This window comes from Siphateles boraxobius, unplaced genomic scaffold, assembly GCF_051911475.1.
Source record: "Siphateles boraxobius isolate OS27281-9 unplaced genomic scaffold, OSU_SipBor_1 130, whole genome shotgun sequence".
Classification (NCBI taxonomy): Eukaryota; Metazoa; Chordata; class Actinopteri; order Cypriniformes; family Leuciscidae; genus Siphateles; species Siphateles boraxobius.
In genome coordinates this window covers 44,409,334-44,430,500 of record NW_027508734.1, presented here as the reverse complement: position 1 = coordinate 44,430,500, position 21,167 = coordinate 44,409,334, and the positions used below count along the sequence as shown (strand labels likewise).

Here is a 21,167-nt window from a genome sequence, read left to right as displayed (position 1 = left end):
GCCAGTAAACACGTCATCAGAGAAGAGAAAAAATGGCGCTACAAGAGGGAGGGGAAACTATTTTAATTAAATATTATTTTAATTATATATTATGGATTTTAAAAAAAATAATGATGAATAATAATAAATCTCTTGGAATAAATACTGAAATATTCCAATAAAAAATAAAAAAAGATTTGTCAGTTTTTATTTCAGGGTGACTTTAACTCACAAATAAAAAGTTCTGGTTTGGTTAGCTAGATCCTGCTGTAACAGGCCTGATGAGTGAGGGAAACATTATTTTTATTCCCTTAGACTTTAATTTCCTGATCTATACAAAAGTTACTGATGAGTAGACGCAAAATCAGACAGACAAGTCTTAACAGAGTTCAAAAGTGTCACACGTAGATGCCACTATTAAAGAAACCTTTTGTTCCTCACTTATTTTAGCAACTCTCTTGAAATAACAGGATTATCTGGTTGTATTTAGCCTGAAGTGAGGGTTGCTAACTTATTTGTCAGCAACAGAGACAGGAAGAGAGAGGCTGTCAGAGAGGGAGGGAGAGAAAGGACAGCCGTGGCTCAGAGGGGGTTACACACACACACACACACATACACTTCATCACTCGGGTGAGAGAAGCAGAGTAGGAAAAGAGAGGAGGGGGAAAGGAAGGACAAAAAGAAGAGGGACACTGCACTGTTTGTTTTCGTTTTTATTGCTTCGAATAAGAGAAAAGGAACGCTGCCGTTTCTCTTTAAATGCACGGTTAAATCATTGCAAACGGCTTCCATTTTTATTATAGGCCACGAGGAAGACGCTGGAGTTTGAAGTGATTTGAGCGTTTGTGGCATTACTTTCTAAAGCAAAAGGAGACACGCGGTTTGCAGTCCTGTAAGTGCTTAACGGCTTTATAGATTGGTTCAAGACCAAGCGAAACAAACAATCAAATATATAAGTTAGTTACCTCATATGACTTTAGAAATATTATTAAGTAGTTTCCAAATGTCATTGAGTTCCGCGAGAAGGAATAAATAGCTTTATTAGTGGCCTTTTAAATCACACTGCTCAACAAACACGGGGAAGAAAACCCGATCTTCTTTAGGCTACCAGCCGGTTATTCACAGCATATTTGCGGACTATGGCGGCTGTAACAAGTCCAGAATCGAGCCAACCAGCTCGCGTGTACTTCCAGACGCCCACCGGTTCAACCGAAGAAGCCGAGACCCCGGCCCGCAAGCAAGGACGGGTCACAGTGAAATACGACCGGAAAGAACTGAGAAAGAGACTTAATTTGGAAGAGTGGATTATTAACCAGCTAACGGATCTCTACGACTGTGAGGTAAGACTCTTTGTGAAAGCTTTACTAAATAAAAGATAGACTATTAATCTTTTGGGATTGTATAGTAGATTATCTTTTGTGTTCAGTAAATAAACTAAAGTCACCAACAGTTCAATAAGCTTATTCATAGATAAGTGCGCTTTGTAAAGGCAGTATAGTGATCAAGTTATCGTATTACGCACAGTACGCAGCCACCGTAACATCATTACGAGCGAATGTGCTGAATTTAGGTAGCCTATGTGTCAATCTGCAGTTGACCCATATTTTACTTCGAGACTTAAGGGAGAGCGCATTAGTTACTACGTGTACTTCGACTTTATCTACCTGACGTCACACGTGTACGTTGCGTTCGAAAATGTCGGTGAGAAGGTTAACCTGATAGTAATAGTTACATATTTTATAAGGGCCACAATTTAAACATTGAAGCGTATCAAGACTGGAAAAGGGGTGAGTGATGATGAGATTGACCATACCGTTCCGGGGACCCGTGCTGTCGCTTTATTCTGATTCGAGATTCATTATAGGGATTTGTTTCCGTTCACTAAATATTCATTCAGTGCCGCGTTCTGCAAGTGCAAGCTACATCGTTACACCAGTAGGTGTCGAGAAGCGTGTCCCCCGCGTCCAAATTTATGCGTAGCCTACTTTGCTCTACTATAAGCTTACATACTATGCATAATCAGTACTTTTGGCAATATTCATAAAACAGAAGTCAAATGATGGTTGGATAATAGGTATATATCCACAGATAATCTAGCTGGATCAGAATTACCATATACTTTTGTTATGTGATGTCATGTGACCTTTAATTTGACATGTGACGCTACTTACAATTTCACAAAAAAAAATAATAACTAGGGCGTTAAACGGTCACAATTTAACAATGAACAATTCTCCAGGCACCTGAATCTTGAAAAGACCGTTTTTAATGCAATTTTCTTTTCTTCTCAACTCCCATGACCTTATGAGAAAGAAACGTTTTGTTGCCCTTGTGGCTATTTTTCAGTGTAAATAAAAGAACAAACAAATATGCACTAAAGATTAATTTAAACAAGCCAACTGGTTGTAAAGGATCAGGCTATTTTACATAGTCTTCATGTACATGAAGTCAAAATGAGTGTTGAGACTGATCATAAACCTGCCTTAGGAGGGAACATCCAGCATTTTAACAAAAGAGGTGAACTTGGTTTAGCATATTCCTCATGTCTCTTGTATGTACCCTCCGCCAATCTATAACCACACAGCCAGACACAAACATCCACTTGCTTCCTCACGTTATCCAAACCCATGCCAGCATGTTAAATCCGCTTTGCCAACTTTCCTAGCTTTTTAGTAAACAATAGTGCGTGACGTGGTGGTCCCTTCAGAGTCTTAATCCTTTTCATTTAAAACTACTTAAATTGTCAGAAGCCAGATAACCAATTTTGCCATGGAAGGAGCCAGCGTGGCATACTGCCATCGAGAGAAGCAATCAAGTCATAATAATCTCACTTTCTGCACAGCAAGTGGTTGGTTTCCCTGGATGAGTGTGTAGTATTTTAAAAAAGACCAAACAGAAATGCTTTAGTAACAATGCTACAGATGTGACTTGGCGTTATGGAAAATTGCTGCGGATAATAAAAGGGAGGAGAAAACAAAAATACTGACTAGGAGGGTAAACCATGAGGGAAGAAAATCATTTTTCAAGCTCAGCAAGTGTGTTTTCAGGGAATGATTGACTAATGACTGAGACATCATCACTTGATTGGAGTCTCTTTGAAATCAAGAACTAATGGCAGTGTTAAATGAAGTTAAAAAAAGAGGAGGCAAAAATCAAGGGAGAAGTAAACAGACAGTCATTGATGGAGACTAACAGACGGTCTGTGAAAGAGTTGGAGGGAGGGAGGTATAGAGAGGGACAGCTGTGGCTTTGGCCAGGAACACAAGGATGGTGTTGAGTGTTTCTCCTCCTTCCTCTCATTAACACTCACACAGTGTGTTGCACTTTGCTACATACAACTGCACTTTTTAACACGTGATTTCACATGAAATTGCAAAATAAATCTGATTTGGACTAGGTTTAAATTGATGAGTCAGGTGTGTACATCTGTACGTGCTGTGACATGGTTGAATAATAGTTTGTACACAACTCATGTTTGCTACCAGTTCGTTCACTTTGGAATGAATCAGCAAATTTGTATATGCCTACAAGAGGGGAAAGGCAAATAAGCGAAAGAAAGAGGGGATGAAGGATATTCTGACAGGCTTAGGAGAAGGAGAGGCATAATTGCAGTTTTTGGGATCATCGGGTTGATGCTGCATAATGGAGACTGCCGAGCCGTGAGTCATGACCGAAGGAAATGCCAGTGACAGGCGAAACTGCAGGAAGTGTGTGTGTATGTTGTGACTCTGATGTTTTAAGAAGGCAGTAAAGGTCACAGCAGTCCCGTGACCTCAGCTTTGGAGCAATCCTTTTGTGTATGCACGTGCCGCACAATGATGAACCGTGTCAGGACGTTGAGCCGCTCTTTATATTGGCTTTATATTTGCTTTGTGTTGAGTTCTCTTATCTCCTTCCTTCCTCCCTCTCAGACCTTATTTGAATACTTCAGTTCCTCACCTGCTAGCTGCTGTCAAGCATCCCCCCTCCACCTGTGTGAAAGTGTTTGTGTGTGTGTGTGTGTGTGCTGCTGCGTGTTTCTGCATGCATCTGTGTTTTAGTGTGTAGGGGAAAGAACAGCTTCAGGCATGTCCTACAGTCAGAATGTATATTTCAAATAGCAGTTTTGCATGTCTGTTAGAGATGTACACACACACACACACACACACACACACACTATATGCGACTTACCGTTCAAAAGTTTGAGGTCAGTATGATTTACAAATAAAAATAAATGAATGTTTCAGCAGCACAAAGTGAACATTTGGTTTTATTAAGAAATGTTTCTTGAGCAGCATATCAGCATATTAGAATGATTTCTGAAGGATCATGTGAGTAAAGATGCTGAAAATTCAGCTTTGTCATCACAGGAATAAATTACATTTTTACAATGTGTTAAAATATAAACGTTATTTTAAATTGTAATAATATTTCAAAAGAATTCTGTTTTTTATTGTATTTATGATCAAATAAAAGCAGCCTATGGTCAGCATAAGAGACTTCTTTCAGTGACATTAAAAAAATCTTCAGACTGTACAAAATCTTTTGAACTGTACTGTATGCAGAGTAATAATACAGGGAGAGTTGGTTCTCTGCATTTGTCTCAAAAGATTCTCAGTTGTTGTTGACAGTTTTGAGGTCAATACACTCCCTTTAAGTAAACACAGAATTTCTCAGAATCAGTATGTAGAAATGAAGATGAATCATTCAGCTGAATAATAATTTGCCACATATTACCGGCAGGTATTTGGAGATCATGAATAAGCCCAAACCTTATGTTTTCATGATTTGTCAGGTTTTGACAAACAAATCAAGTGTTTTTGCTACTGTAAATTCATTTCGATTAGTTTTTTTTAACTTTTAATTTTGATTAATTTCAGTTTAAATTCTTGACAGATAGCGTATAACATCAAATTGCACTTCCTGGATAATCATATCATGCACCGTGTCCCAATTAACATACCGTACATCCTAAAGAGTTGAAACTGTTTACTTACTGTTATTTTTAAATTTTTTCAGTCGATAAAAAGTGTCAAGAAACATGAAGCCAAAGTTTTTTAAAAAGTTTTTTTTTTTTAAAATTTAAGCTAAAACTATGTAGATCAATAGTTTAAAGATGTTATTTTATAATGTTGTAGAATGTCCCATTCTTAAAAGTATCCTGCAAAGTATATACTAATTTTAGTTCTAAGTACAAGTGTGAATTTGGATGCTGCCATCGTCTTAATTTGCTCAGCATCTAACATTCTACCATTTACATAACTGTATTTACACACCCGCTAATCACAGATCCTGATTACAGAGAGGGAGAGATGAGTATACACACTAATGCTGATTGACTAGCTATTTTCCTCACCGTAAGCCTAAGAGTTAGCAACCTGTTAAGTCAACTTCATCTTGTGTGTTATACGGTGAATGAATGTTTATGATGCTGTTCTGTTGGCAAAAGTGAACAACAAACCATTTTAAATGGTCCTCGGTTATAGACCGAGACTTATTGATCTCAACGTGCTTCAAAGCAGGAGGTCTTCAGATCTTGCCTTTTCTGTTGCTCACTCAGTGATCCTTATGTAAAAGGGCTCTGATCCGGCTGGAAATAACCTTTTGTACACAGCTTAATTCAAGAGCAGAGGATTCAGCAAAGTGAACTAAGTTAACTTCTCCGAACAGACAGACTGTCTGGCTCTTTTGAATGTGACAAATGTGTTTAGAGAGCTGGAGAGGACATGCAAGCCTGCCTTTATCTTAAAATTGAACCTCTAAATGAAGACGTCTAAAACAAAAAAACAGTTTTCATCCTGTCTTAAACTCCAATCTCCACATCAAAAACGCATCAGCAGGGCCTGAACTCCACCTGTGACATATCAGGTCAAAGGGTGTTGTCACAGCAATATATACGCTTCAGTCCTTTAATGATGCAGAAACACTTTCATTAGTCTAAAGGGCGTTGTGATAATTACCGCTAGAATCCTGTAATTACAGAAACTAGAGCAGCGGAGCACAGTAACATTTTCCTCTTCGATTTCCAGCTTGATGTAAAGGCTGTTTCTTCTCAGTGTTTTTTTTTAGCCATGTGCTTGCTGTTATTAAAAACTCTTTTTGGAGTGCCCTGTTCTGAAGGTACTTGGTGGATTAGTGTAATTGTGGGTAACTTGGTTTCAATTAAGTCCGAATAGAAATACACATGCACAGACATGCATGCGCACACACTTGAAGGCGCCCAGACTGAATATTCTAAAGTGCTCTAATCTAGGGAATATGATGAATGATTGCCTGCTTTATTCCGCTCAGAGAGAGAGAGAGAGACTCTGCTTTTTCCGCTCTTCTCCCCTCCAACTTGTTCTATCTTTAGAAAAAATGACCACAGAGGCATATTTATAAAGACTACAGCACACATTACACACCGTATTTATTGATTCAAGTTAGTATTTAATAATTTCATAACAAATCTGCATGTTCCTAGCATGTGCATAGTTTTCTGAGGTTGGTTAATGGCCACATGACATGCAGGAAAACAAATTATATATATATATATATATATATATATATATATATATATATATATATATATATATATATATATATATATATATATCTTAAAGTTTTTTTAAAAAATTGTTTTCTTTTAAAATTAGTTCATTGTTTGTTTGCAAACCCCAGTTCGAGGTTCTCTAACAGCTTTGAAATAAATATGCTACATCAACAGGAAACCAACTAATGTTCAGGATGTTCAGACAGCTTATAAAAAGCATACTATTAAATAATATAGAAATTCTGTTCCCATGAAAAACACTTTGTCCCGTGTTGACTAATTTCCTGTTGAACAGGAAGTTGGTACATATATTTTGTTATGACTGGATTTTATTAAAGGTGCAATTGTAAATGTTTTGTCAGAGTGTAGAGATTTACCTTTTTCAGATTTACTGAATTTAGTGAATGGATTTGTACCACAATATAATGGTTTAATACACACACTGCGGACCAATAATTATGTTAAAAAAACAATATTAAAGTGAATTTTGCATAGTAGGTCACCTTTAACTGTAAAATGATCGTGATTTTAACGGTAAAAGATAACAATGATACAGTGAAAAACTGTTAACTGGTTAACAAAATTTCTGTACTATAAGACGGTGAATAACTGTGATAGATCTAACTCTACAATTAATGTCATGTTACAGTAAAATACCGTACAGTAAAATGACACTGTGCAGCTTCTATATTTACTTACTTGTAAAAAAGCTGCTTGTGATGAGCTTTGATTCATCATGTGACTCATCCCACTGTGATTGTTGGTTGTCAGAGTATTACTATGGTACAAAACAGATATTAGTACATCAAAAGGTTAGTAAATTAACATTATATCAGATAATGAGTTTTTTTACTGTAATTTTGAGTTAAGTCTGTAAAACCTAAAATGTTAGGTTAAGTCAGACTGAGCCTAAATATATTGCTCGCTTTTCTATTAGTCTCAAATCTCTAACAATTCTGTGGGTTTGCCAGTTGATTAAGCTTATGGACTGATTGCGATTCCTTTCATTTTGTTGAGGTCATTATTGTTTCTCTTAATTAGACCTTGTCACAGACTCAGAAATCCATCCAATCACAAGAGTTCTTCAATTTTGCTTTCTGTCTCTACAGACATCTGGATTTTCTCTAATGGCTGTGTTGTGGCTCTCCTTTTCTTACATCCTTACTGCTTTAGTTTTTACATTCTTTGTCAAGAAGGAAGTGGGAGGTCAAATGTGTAATGACCTGTTGATTTGGTGTTTTGTGTGTTATGTTCAACAACAGTATTTCTATGGAAACAGCTCCCATATGAGCTGGTCTCTTTTATAAAGCATGCTCTCCCTCCCTGGGGTGATTCGCTATAATATGAAAATACACCGCCCATCTGACTCTCTGTGACTTGTTGGTTTAGACTTAGAGTAATTAATATCTTTCTTATTTAACACTTTATTTTCAGCTCGTGTAAAATGTAATGATATTACTTAATTTACAAGTTTTTTTATTTTTTATAAAAGACCAACAAAAGATCTAACCCTTTGTCTTTTACAGTGTTGCTGTTGTTTTGATGAAGGTAAAAAGTAAATTTTTGTTTTAAATTGTAGGGAAAATGTCTCACTCACCCTGAGTGTGTGTGTGTGTGTGTGTGTGTGTGTGTGTGTGTGTGTGTGTGTGTGTGTGTGTGTGTGTGTGTTTGTGTGTGTGTGTGTGTTTTGCTTATTATTCGTCAATGTGCTCTCTGCTGATAAGCCCCCAGTGTGTGTTTAGAGACAGCGGGTGTGTGGAGAGACACCTCCACCCCTCACTGGCCCACTTCAGCCCAGCCAGAGGACTCGCTCCTGAGGCGACATGTGTCCCGTCCTCTTCTCTCTGTCAGCACCACTGCTGTCTGTCATAATGTCAGACTGCAGCCGACTGAGAAGAAATCAATAGTACAGCACTGTGTGTGTGTGTGTTTACATGAGATGGATCAGAGGTTAGTAAGCTGCGCTAGATGAGGTGGAGAGCGAGTGATTCAGAACAAACTTAGGTTATAGGCTTTGAGAACTCTCTTTCTCTCTTGTCACTCCCCTCTATAGTTTAGAGTTCATCTGGGTGTCATTATAGGCTATTTGGAATAGTGTAATTACAAAATACCCCATGACAAAGCTTGTTTAGGGCAGTTGTCTATTTTTCCTGTAACATTTTCTATTTAAACAGGAAGCTTGTGCAAGGCATATTAAAGGGCACCCGTTTTGTCTTATCACTGAATCATTGCAGTCTTCATATAGCAGCTTCTGTGTAATGTCAGTCCAGGCATGTCCATTTTTGACTTGAATGTGCAAGGCTTCCAGTGTCAGTTACTTTGTTATTTTAGCTGTACAAAAACAATCTGTTATGCTGCTTGAATATTGCAAACTGTTAGGGGCGGTTGGGGCAAGATTTTTTTTCTCCTGTCTATAGCACATCTCTGCACTTTTGATGAATGGCTATGCTGTTTTTCATTTTGTCATTTCATCGGAATATATATTTGTGATATTTAGTCAGTCGAAACAGTTTTGAGGTTAATTGATAAAATTGTCTCTCTGGAAAAAAGTGATCTATGACATTTGTATTATGTGAATATCAAAGTTTTTTTTGTGTCTATTTGTTAATGAGGGACTTTTACTCCACCAGTCTAAACATTAATGGGTCCAAAAATTATAGTTTTTACTTTATACAAGATAGAAATTAGACTCTTGGGGTATAGATGTCAACCCCCCGTAATTGACACAGAAGGCCCCAAGTGGCATGTTGTTACTAGTGTTATTATTTTTAAATATAATAATTATAGTTATTAATGGGGTTATTATTCAGTATTTCCATGAATTAGATTTACATTTCAGTAAATATTCATATGCCTGTATATAAGTCATAAGCCCTATTCACACGGGATAAGTATTACCTGTTGACCTCTAGTCATTTGTAATAATTTCGAAGGTTGTCTGTGATCTTAATCCCGTGCGAATTGGCCTTGTCTGTGATTTGTAAAGTAAAATTTCCCCGCAAATGACCTACCATATTTTGCCGAACACTGAGGTCCTGTGATGCCGATGAGATCGGCATCTCTGTGATTTGGTGGGGTCTTATATAATTTTTTCAAGGTTTTGTTTCCTGTGCGCCTTTTTATCCATCTTTCGTTAAGAATGTAATTTCTAAATCACACAAGGTCCCCAGATAATACTAATCCAGTGTGAATAGGGCTTTAGAATCATTTTACCGTTCAGTTAATTGGAATTCTCACACGTTCAAAGGAAAAAGCTTATTCTGCTCTCCTTTGAGAAATCGAATCCCGTCCGAATACGAATGTCTGTGATTGCTGATATTGCATTTTAACGCTACTCTTCATGTGTTGTTTTACCTATGCTACCGTCTGCACACCAATCTTCGGCATGTTCATTTAATTTCAATATGGATGGTATCCAACAATCTATCATCATAACAAAATATAATTAATAATGTAATAAAGCAAAATTGCGGAAACTGCAAAGACTGCCCATTTTAATATCAGTGTCAGGTAAGAGCAAGATACTTAGATTTGCCTGCTCGCTTATGCAAGTTTATTATAAACTGCCACTGCTTTAAACTCATGAAGTTTACTTAAATGTTTTTTTTTTATAATAAATTAAAATCATATTAACAAATATTAAATTAAAAGACATGTACACGACGCACGCACAACAGATGACCTTCTGTAACGCCCAAGTCTAAAACACACACACTCGCACCTCTAATAAACACATAGATGTTAGTCCCGTCCGAATCGGTGCATGAAATCACAGACATCGAGTGATAAGAATTGTAACTGAAAACTAGAAAACTAGTCCTGTCCAAATAGCGCTATAGTCCGATTCTTAATCAGTAGGGTTAGTCATCTGAACATTTAAGAGCTGGTGTATTTATCTAAATAACAACTTTTCTCACTATCATGAAATGAATCATTTTTTTCTGCGTATTGCCACAGGATGTGAGTTTTTGCCAAGAGCTAGAATATGTTAAGGAAATGCCTGAATTACTCCTCCAGTTATGTTGGATGTTGTTGTGCAATGATGAGTGCTGTTGAATGTGCACACCTGGACTTAAATGTAATTTGTCTCATGGGTAATATTAAGCGACTTTTTGCATATGCTCACAGTAAAAGCGTGAGAGAAAGATTATGTGAAAATGTGAGAGAGATTATGTGGGTGTAAAGGCTCTTAGATTTATTGATAAATTCAAACCAATGGAAGTGATTTTTGACACCAGTCTCTCTCTCACTCACTCACTCACTCACTCACTCAGTCAGTCTGTATATTTTTCTTCTCGATCCTCTTCATCTCTGTTCTCTTTCTGTCCCAGATCTTATTTTGACATGAGAGATTAACCAACCCATGCAGAAACCCCTGCAGTCAGTAGCCACAGGTAGAAGTGCTGGCACTTGGATATGTGATCAGATATCAGGCTTACATGACTCTGTCAGCACTGAGCAAATACGGGGATGCATCAGAGCATGAAGATAGAACAAACACTTCATGGGAACGTCTCCTTAAGAGAAGACACTTTGAAATCAGGGTTATTAACAACTTGGTTAAAGTTTTAGTAGAGACTTTAGAGTATGGTAATATGTGTCATTGAGTATGCTATGTCAGTTATCCCCTTAATTTAGCAAATTGTGCTTAATTTTTGTCATATATTTATCCATATATTATATTTAGAGATATACCCTATTAGAAAGGGCTTATCATGCTCTGCCTGTGATTTGTAAAATTACCATGAGGAAATGTATAGGCATTTTTATGATAAAAGCTTGTCAAGTCAGATTTACTTGTATAGAACAGATTGCTTCTAAGCAGATTTACAGTAATACACAGGAAATAGAGAAAGGAAATTATTCAATTTCGAGAATCAGTCATTTAAATTATAATTAATTGCAACATTAATTTTAACTATAAAGCAGCTTTAGGCAATTTAGTGTCATTGTTCAATTATTCAGCAACCTCATTTGATAGTTTCAATTAATAAATTTGACCGAATATTATCTGTCTTTTGTTAACCAGTTATCCAGGCAATTAACACAAATAGGGATTTTCTTTCAAAATCTGCTTGATAAATGAGGTGTAAATCTCTTTGCTGGCTGTTGAATGATGTTGGTCTGTTTTGCCCTTGATAATGTCATGACGTCAATCTCTGTCCTTCTCGTGTATCATCTGAAGCTCAGAGGATGTCCTGGGTTCAATACAGGTTCTGTCAATAAAATCTGTGTTAATTACCACAGAAAGTAACTAAATTTACATTAACTCAAAACGTTATACGTTCATGACACTGAACAAACGTTGTTAGAATTAGTTCTCCAGCTGATGAACGATAAAAACATTGACAGAATCCACCCAACTTTTAAGAGCTCAAGAATTAAAGGGATTGAAGGGGGAAAAAACTACCTCTTTCATCATTTACTCACCCTCAAGTTGTTCCAAACCTGTATGAATGTCTTTCTTCTGCAAAACACAAGAGAAGATATTTTTAAAGAATGTCAGTAACCAAACAGTTGATGGACCCCATAGACTTCCATAGTATTTATTCTTTACTATGTAAGTCAATGGGGTCTTTGGCCTGTTTGGTTGCCCATATTCTTCAAAACATCTTATTTTGTGTTTAGCTGAGGAAACTAGTTCATACAAGTTTGGAACAACATGAGGGTGAGTAAAAAATGTTTGGGTGAACTAACCCAAAGCGGTAAACAACTGCAGTGCTCTTAGTAAACAGAGCATTCCATTCCATGGGCATTATTATATTTATTGTTCTTGGCGCAAACGGGACTATGATATGAATCATTTACTGACCTCGTCTATGTGAAGTTCTATCCAGTCTTAGAACTTCACTGTCATGATGATGTAACCAGGTAACTTTTGTGCTAGGCATTCAATGATATGCCATAATATCATGTGACGTAACTATCTGTAAAGCACTGTTTACATACTGAAAATATCTTGGAAATTACATTGTGGAATTGTGGGATTTTTAAATGGATGAACTTCTAGTTATGAGTTTCCAGTTCATCCGTTTGCTCTTCAGACCAAATGACCAAAAGTGATTTAAAACAGATACACCCTTTACATTTTGGCTTTTTAACCCTCTGGAACACTGGCCTTGTGTACTTCCTTTATTAGTGCTTCAGCTGTGTAAGCCCGACTCAATCAGCCCAAAGGAGGCATCCGATAAGCCTGGGATTGCCATGCGGAAAGTAAAGCGCAGAGACAAAGTAATTTGATTAAATGAAATACATTTTCTCATATGTATTAACTCATTATTTAATCTGCCTCCATAAATGAAAAAGGTTTTAATGATATCTGTGCATCATTAAGTGTCTGTGAATGTTTGACTATTCTCTTTAACTCTTTACTGAAAATAATGTCAGTCGATTTAGAATAAAATCAAATGTTTACAATTTATCACTACAGTTGCATAATCATTTCAAAGATATACAAACATCAAATGCTCTAGAATAAAAAGAGAAGATGCAATACCTTGATGATGCAAAGTGTTTTGCTTACACTTCACATCACGGGCTAGTCTGGGTTACAGAATCGCCCCGAGCCTCACGTTGCATTTCATTATATAGACAGACCAAGGCAGAAACCTCATTTCAAATGTAAACATGAGTTCACAGTGGGAATTTAAATTAATCATCATCTCTACTGGGGGCAGAAACATTTTCTAACAATGGGAATTTGATTTGAGTTTACACCTTCTGAGAGCATGAGACCATTTGCCTGGAAGACACACTCTCCTATGTGTGCGAATTATCTCTAAACTCTTAAATACCTTATTACCTTTTGGTTTACTTCTTTGAGAATGAGACCTTTGTACCAGTCGCACTGAGACATTTCAAATGATACCAAACATGTGTAATACTGTATGATAATTATTCACATTAACCCATATAGATTTTTGGGTGAATTTCGGGTGACCTCAGCATGGTAGAAAGCGCTAACGGGGGAATGGGGGTCAAGGAATAAGATGTAGATTAGGATTGCTTAGGTGAATTGCGTCTCGAATGGTGCACGAGAGAAATTCAGATGTTAATTTCCTTTGTTTTATCAGAGAGTTGCCCTCTCTTCCAGTTTCTCCAGTCTTAGTGCTGTGAAGTTTTTCTATATATTTTTCCATTTAATGTTTTTCCATTGATAGAGCTTAGCTTATATTGAACCTGAAATATTGGCTGCTTTAACTCCAATATCACTCACACTCTGAGGATATTGAGAATACTGAGGATACAACATCATATGCTTAGGAAATATGTTATTGTTTTGAACAAGGTCGCGTAGAAATTGAAAGCCTTTTGGCTAAGTTCAAGTAATGTCTGACACCTCAATGGCCCTGCCATATTGCCACCATCCTCATCCTTGGTGAAGACAGCTTCGTAATGTAGGTCAAACTAGCGCCAAGTCTGAAACCCCCTGCTCTCATAATGTCACTTCAGATTCACCATAACCGCAAGAGACCTGTAGTGCTGTAGATGCTCATACACATTTATGCTGAATTATAAAGGTTACAGACACGCATATCCAGACATGAATGCAGTCATCCTTAAATCCTGGGTAGACATGTTCTCCGTGACTAAAGCAACTCAACACACCTGCACATTGACCAACAGGTTGACTCACATGGACACAAAGCACTTAGTCTCAGTCTCAGACATTGTCCGTTCACTGACTGTCTGATGAATATTACAAGAGATGCCTGAAATCACCAGTTCTAATCTGATTGGCTGGAAACAAAGATACTGCTGAAAGTCCCCCACCCCCATCCTTGTCTGTTGTTGTATCATCAATTTCAATATCCCAGAAATGAAAATGATTAATTGGTAAAATGATCAGACTGTTTTTTTCCAAGTGGGTTCAAATTGTATGCCAATAGTAGAAGTCTGGTCCTGGAACAATGGACACATGCTTGTGTTTGACCTTTGTACACTACCAATCAAAATTTTGGGGTCTGCGCTATATACATACATTCATATATATATATATATATATATATATATATATATATATATATATATATATATATATATATATATATATATATATGATATAATAATGATAATACATATTGTCATTTATCATTTTTTAAGTATATTATATTATAATATGACTTGTTTGTTTCCTTGGTTTTATTGTATTTATATGATATCTGTATTTTTGTAATTAAATGTTTGCCATGAAAATACACTTCGATGCTGACATGGCATCAAATAAAACAATCTATCTCTCTACTATTATGTGGAAACCATGATACATGTTTTTCATTATTCTTTGATGAATAGAAAACATTTGAAAACAATTTTTTAGTTAACAATTTAGTCAGTTTTACTATCTTCATTTTAAAAGTATCCTTGCTGAATAGATGTATTAGTTAAAAAAATAAATTCTTACTACCCCAGTGTTTTGGATGATGGTGTATAAATGTGGCTGTGGTCACTGTTTGATCTCATGCTTCATTAAATAGCCTAGTTAGAATAACATTGTATTCCCATTTGTGTTTGTTGCTGACAGCACTGTTTGATTTAGGATTTAAAGAACAACTGGGAACTCCTTCACAACAAGCGTGCAAGACAAGTATTATTCATTTAAATTGCATATCTTAACATATACAACAATATTTTATCAAGTGCAGTTTGCAGGCTGTTGTGAGTATACATTTTTTAGGATCTAGGCTGGCAGATGACAGTTGTCACAAGTTAAACACAAGTAACTTATTTAAATTATTGTTTGAATTGTTGATTATTTTTTACACAACAGCTATTCATTCACAGGAAAGAAATATTTAGCTTAACAATTACACCTGAAAATATATTTGCAATATAAACACAGTGGTGTAATTATTATTATTATTGTAACCTTTAATAATTAGTCACTTCCTATTAATAAATCATGTAATTCTTTTTGTTCTCTCTTTTAACTTCTGCTATAGTTTCTGTACTACTCTGGCTTACTCTTGACTATTGTTGACTATCGTAGGCACTTATTATTGCTTGTGATGTTCCTCAAATGTGGCTTTGGATAAAAGTATCTCCGCTAATTTGCTAAATGGCTAAATGTTATCAGACTCCTAAACATTAAAAAAGAATCTGTATTGGACATAAAACAACATGGCAATGTACACAGGTGTCTGTGCTTCCAATAAGTGTACTGTAAGTCGCTTTGGATAAAAGCACCAGCTAAATGACCATTAATTGGTTATTAAACTTGGTGTGAATGACCAGCTCTGTGGATTTATGGTTTATTTAAAGTATGGTGTATTTCCTGTCTTTTGCTCGGCTTTATGTAGCTCTTTTTATCTTTTCCTTGTCTCTGAGTGACGAGTAGCACATGGTGCCCACATGTTGTGCCTTACATTCTTTGTCTTGCGCACACACACACACACACACACACACACATTCCAGTCCCTTGCAGTCAACTCAAGTGGTTTTTACAGCTCATTCTCTCCTGTGTACTCGTGCACCCTTTAGTTATACGCACTTCTCGGTCATAAACACAAATTGAAGGTTCGTTAATTCAACAGAGCAATTGAAGCTTCCATTCACATGTGACGGTGCCATGGCAATATCAGTGTGCGTGAATGCGCTGTAGTGTGTGTGCTTGTGTTGGTGACAGAGAGAGAGATTTGGGCAAGGGGTAGTCAGGCAGGTGCAATGACAGCTGGTGTGGGCTGCTTAAACCGAGGGGGAGAAAGAGAGCGGTCAAAAGACGAAGTACTGATAGTAACATCGAAAACGAGAGCGAGCATTTGAAAAAAAAAAGAAGGATCAGCTCTAGAAATAGACCCGTTCTTGCATGTGCCTTTTGATTTTCCATTGTGAAGTAATGGGCAGTTTTAATGTTCCTCGCTTCAGTCGTTTGTTTCTCTAGACATACGATATTTTAATATGCCGTATGAGTCACTGCTCCAGAACCACAATGAGCTTATGCGTGTTCATAAGACACGTGTGTATGTGTGAGTCTGGAAGTGGAAGATGAAGTGTGTTTTGGAAAGGCTCTGAAGGAGCAAATGTTTGCAGAACAGGGAGAATGGAAACGTGAGGGGGAGAGAGAGAGAGAGAGGGGGGTTTGCGAGTCTTGTGAAGACCATTTATAGCTTGCGGGGAGAGAGACGTATTCACTAGTCTGTACTGAAAGAGACAACTTTATTGAAAGAAACCAAATTTGCAGACTAAAGGGACGAGACGGGGAAAAATACAGCAGCGTATAATTGAGGTTTGGAGTCTCCACTGGCACAGTTGGATTTTTACTCTTAAAAACAGAGCTAAAACTAAAACATAGGGATATAAAGAGCGTTTGAATTTGAATCAAGGTTTTGATTTGAATTAGAGTTATTAGGGAATTAGTTGAAAGCCAAAGGCGTCTGATGGCAGACTAACAGTATGGAAAGAAAAGCAGACAGATCTTTTTCATGGCCAGCGCCTTTCCAACAACCCAAGGCCAAATATGTGAACTGGACTGATAAAAATAGCCAAACACAGCAGTATTTCTCAAAACAAACATGCTTATCTGAATCTGTGCAAAATCACATTTGGCCCCAAATGTTTTGCTGCTGTATATGTCTGTTCATCTTCTCTTTCAGTCTTAGTCATGGTTAGATGATGCTGGAATTTGCCAGCCGGGATGAATCACCACGTCTTTAACATATTAAACTGACAATTAATGTCTTCCTTCTCAAACAATAGACATATTTTAAGATGTACCGGCTTTAATAGTGAAATCAGACTAATTGTAAATACACAGCATGCAATGACATGTTGATATGGAAAATAGGGTAACACTTTATTTTACAATGTCCAATTGTTACACAAGTTACATGTAGGCTATACTATAAATAAATTCAATTTTGCATAAATACATGCAGCTAACACTAAACCAAGCCTAACCTTATAATAAGTACATGTATTTAACTAATACTACTCAGTACTTAAATGTATAATTACACTAGCTAGACATTTTTACTCCAGGGCAAGTAGACACTGATCTCAATACACACCAGTGAGTAACACAACCATCATTGCTCTAAATAGATTCATAAATTCCACTAAAGTGGTTAAGATAAGGGTGAAGCAACTGGAAACGTACTTGAATCAAGCTGAGAAACTACCTTAAAGTTTCTTCTCTCTGTGCTGATCTACTAACTAACTGGATAACTTTATTTTGTATTATACGGTTTTGCCCAAAGGCTGACTTTTAAAGGGATAGTTCACCTTAAAATGAAAATTCTTTCATCAATTACTCGCCCTCAAGTTGTTCCAAACCTGCATGAGTCTCTTTCCTCTGCTGAACACAAAAGAAGATATGTTAAAGAATGTAGTAACCAAACAGTTGATGAGGCTCTTTGACTTCCATAGTATGGAAAGAAAAAACCTATGGAAGTCAAAGGGGACTAGAAACCATCTTCAGAAGACAAACAAACTCAGAAGAAAGAAATTCATACAGGCTTGGAACAACTTGAGGGTGAGTATAAGTAAATGATATCAGAATTTTCATTTTTGGGTGAACTATCCCTTTAACTGTTTGTGTGACACAAGAGATACCTCTAGTGGTGAAGAGGCAGTATTACACCGACCTTCATCAGCCCTGGTGGAGGAGACGTAACCAAAAAAAAAGCTACTTGTGTATAACAACTACCTTAAAGACAGATCTCCAGTCTGAGACTCGTTTACATACACAAACATTCCAGCGTCACTGTGTTTCCATGGTCTTTGCCTAGTGCCTACTCTTTCCCCACTGTTTTTCTTTGTCCTCTGGGAATTCTGCATCATTTCTAGGAGTTATAGGGAATCACCGAGTATAGTTGTGTAGATTCCAATTAGCTGTTACTCCTTGGGGGTATTTGAATATAGATCCAAACAGATCGTTTCCTTCTGCTTCATGATGCTTATGCTTATGCTTATCTGTCACAGGAAGAGGCGATCCCAGAGCTGGAGATTGATGTAGATGAGCTGTTGGACATGGAGAACGACGTAGACCGCGCTGCACGAGTCAAGGTATCCGTCTCAAAAATGTCAGATTTAATTTTTTATCTTCAATTTTTAACAGGCTTTACATCTGTATAACATTTCTTTCTCTTATTGCCCAACAGGACCTGCTGGTAGACTGTTATAAACCTACTGAGGTGAGTAAATTGTCTCGTATCTAAGAGCACGCAGGGTTAACTGAAATGAAAGCTAAAACCAGTGTACCTTTAAATTAAATAAAAATGAACTGAAATAAAATTAGTTTGCCCTGGCAACATTTCTCATTTTCTTTAGTGTAACTTGATGTCCTAAAATAACTGAAAATAAATTAATAAAACCCACATAGACATTTTTTTAAAGTATATAAATGACTTTTACTAAAATTAAAATAAAAACAGAAAATATAAAGATAAAAACTAATTCAAAATATTATAACAGTATCTGAATGAAACTGAAATAATTTTTTTACCACTCATTTTAATATCCTAATTCTGTGAACAGATGAATTATGAGAAAAGGGTTTTTTAATATGGCAATATGTACAGAGCTGAGAGCACTATACACAACGGCAGCTGCAAGCAGAATTCATTTAGACACATTTTTTACTTATTCAAACAACATGAATTCTCTTTTTAATGGGGATAAACAAATGTGTACAGTTCTAGGACTTATGGCTGTTCAAATTTGGGGGAAATCTGCAGAATTATAATCAACTACCCAACTCTCTGCTAAATTTGTTAAAAATTGTGCTCCTTTTTCTTTCGTAGGTGTTTGTAGCTGAATTGCTGGACAAGATTCGTGGCATGCAGAAGCTCAGTACTCCTCAGAAGAAGTGAAGCTCCTCCCACCTCCACCACTCCTAAACCAATCCCATCCCTCCTTTTCCAATTTTAGGGGCGTGGCCATTCAGCCCTGAGCAGGTGCTCATTCAGTCCCTTTGCTCCTTTGCATCCGTTGGGGAGGAGGTGGAGGCAAAGTTATGGGAGATTCAATCAGATCCTTCTAAGCAGGGCTTATTTTTCTCATTTTGTTGATTTTATATGTATTATTTTATTCTATTTCAATTTTTTTGTAAAGGGGGGAAGATTTCATTGTTTTGAAATGTTATTAAACATATTTCATGGTTGTTGTTTTTTTTAATTAGTCTTTATGCATAGAATGGTTTTATTTTATAAACTTGGATTTTTGTTAGAATTATTATATTTCAATATGGTTTCAAGGCTTCCTGCTCTCACAATGAACACATGCACTAAAACCCTTTGTGAAACTGTGACGATCCTTGGTTTAAAATGACGTTAAAGGAGATCAAACGGAAGCGGCCTTGTGGATTTTTCTCTCTCTATTTTTGATCCTCCTCTTTCTTAAATAAGTGCAGGAACATTTTTAATTAAAGGAAAACTAATAAAGAGAGTGATTGAAGCTGTTATAAAGTGAAGGAGTTATTTTGGATTTGTGGTATTAACAGGGGAGGGAACTATGTGTTGGAAAATATGGGGCTTTGAATCTTTTTTTTCTTTCTTTTTTTCTTCTCCTGTCTTACACATGACACACATGCCACACATAAATGCCACACACACACTCTGAAATTCATGGGCATCACCACCCTCAGGAATCAGGAGAAATGACCACACACAACCACAGCTGTGGCTCTTGGGCCTCACACACATCCACAGATGTGCACACTGACTCTTCCAGAAACCGATTGGATGAGAGCAGGCTAGTCAAGCTGCAGTGCATCATGGTCGCTGCCAAGCGTATGTTTAGAATGAATCCTCTCACATGACTCTCCTAAATCATCTCTCCCAGGAAGCCATCTGCTCTTTTTGTCTCAGCCAATCAAATATAATAAGAGGGCTAATAGTTTCACTCAGTTCTTTTGAAATCCACCAGTCCCAACATTTCCAGCAGGTGTTATAGGAGATCTTTTCCCATCACAGACTAACACACATTAATAATACACTGAATCTCCTTCACATCCCATCCCATTCACTTGTGTAGCACATAAAGTCCGGTAGGCTTTAATGGCATCTGTTCAAGACTCAACTGTTTTCTCCCGTTTTTTGCCAACTTTTTGTTTTTCTTTGAGCCCCCATTTTCATTTTCTATTTTTCGCTTGCTCCTCAGCATACATGAGTCACTCTTCCTACTTTCAGATGTTGCCTTAGGTTAAATTTATGTTATGACAACCAAATTAATTTAATCATGTTTGAGGAATATACATGAAAAAAAAATGCAAAATTAAAAATCTTTTTGAAGTTTTAGGATATAAAAGGTTCTTGTACTTTCAGTGATTCTGTTTTTTAGGAAAGGAAGTTGACTATATACAGAGCATTTTTTAGAAGCATTAACATCTATTAACATAAAATGAAATCATAGTTTTTTATCATTACGTGGACCTTGTAGTGCTGTTCTTTTCTCTTTTCCGTGTCCAATTGGACCACGAACTGAAAGAATCAACTGGACTCAATTATTTGAATTAGGAAAAATGTAAGCTGTTGTGATCAAGGTCATACCTTTTGAGAAAAAAGTATCTTGTAGCAATACTAAACTTGTTTTTTTTTGTGCCCAATTTTGTTACACTTTTATGCAACTTTAATAAAAATATGGTAAATAACAGTTTTTGTGTGTGTGTGTGACTGTTTCAAGAATAAGTAAGCTTTGTAGTAAAATGTGTCTCTTCTGCTCATCCACTATATTTCTTAGA

The 21,167-nt window shown here is 36.6% G+C and overlaps 1 protein-coding gene across 1 annotated transcript; it reads left to right on the top strand.

Moving 5' to 3' along the window:
- The first annotated feature begins 496 nt into the window (after positions 1-496).
- ppp1r14bb (protein phosphatase 1, regulatory (inhibitor) subunit 14Bb) lies at positions 497-21,079 on the top strand. Its single transcript, XM_077229564.1, has 4 exons — positions 497-1,319; positions 18,410-18,493; positions 18,589-18,621; positions 19,231-21,079. The coding sequence occupies exons 1-4, from the start codon at positions 1,119-1,121 to the stop codon at positions 19,297-19,299; spliced, it is 387 nt and encodes a 128-aa protein (XP_077085679.1). The 5' UTR covers positions 497-1,118; the 3' UTR covers positions 19,300-21,079.
- Positions 21,080-21,167: the final 88 nt, after the last annotated feature.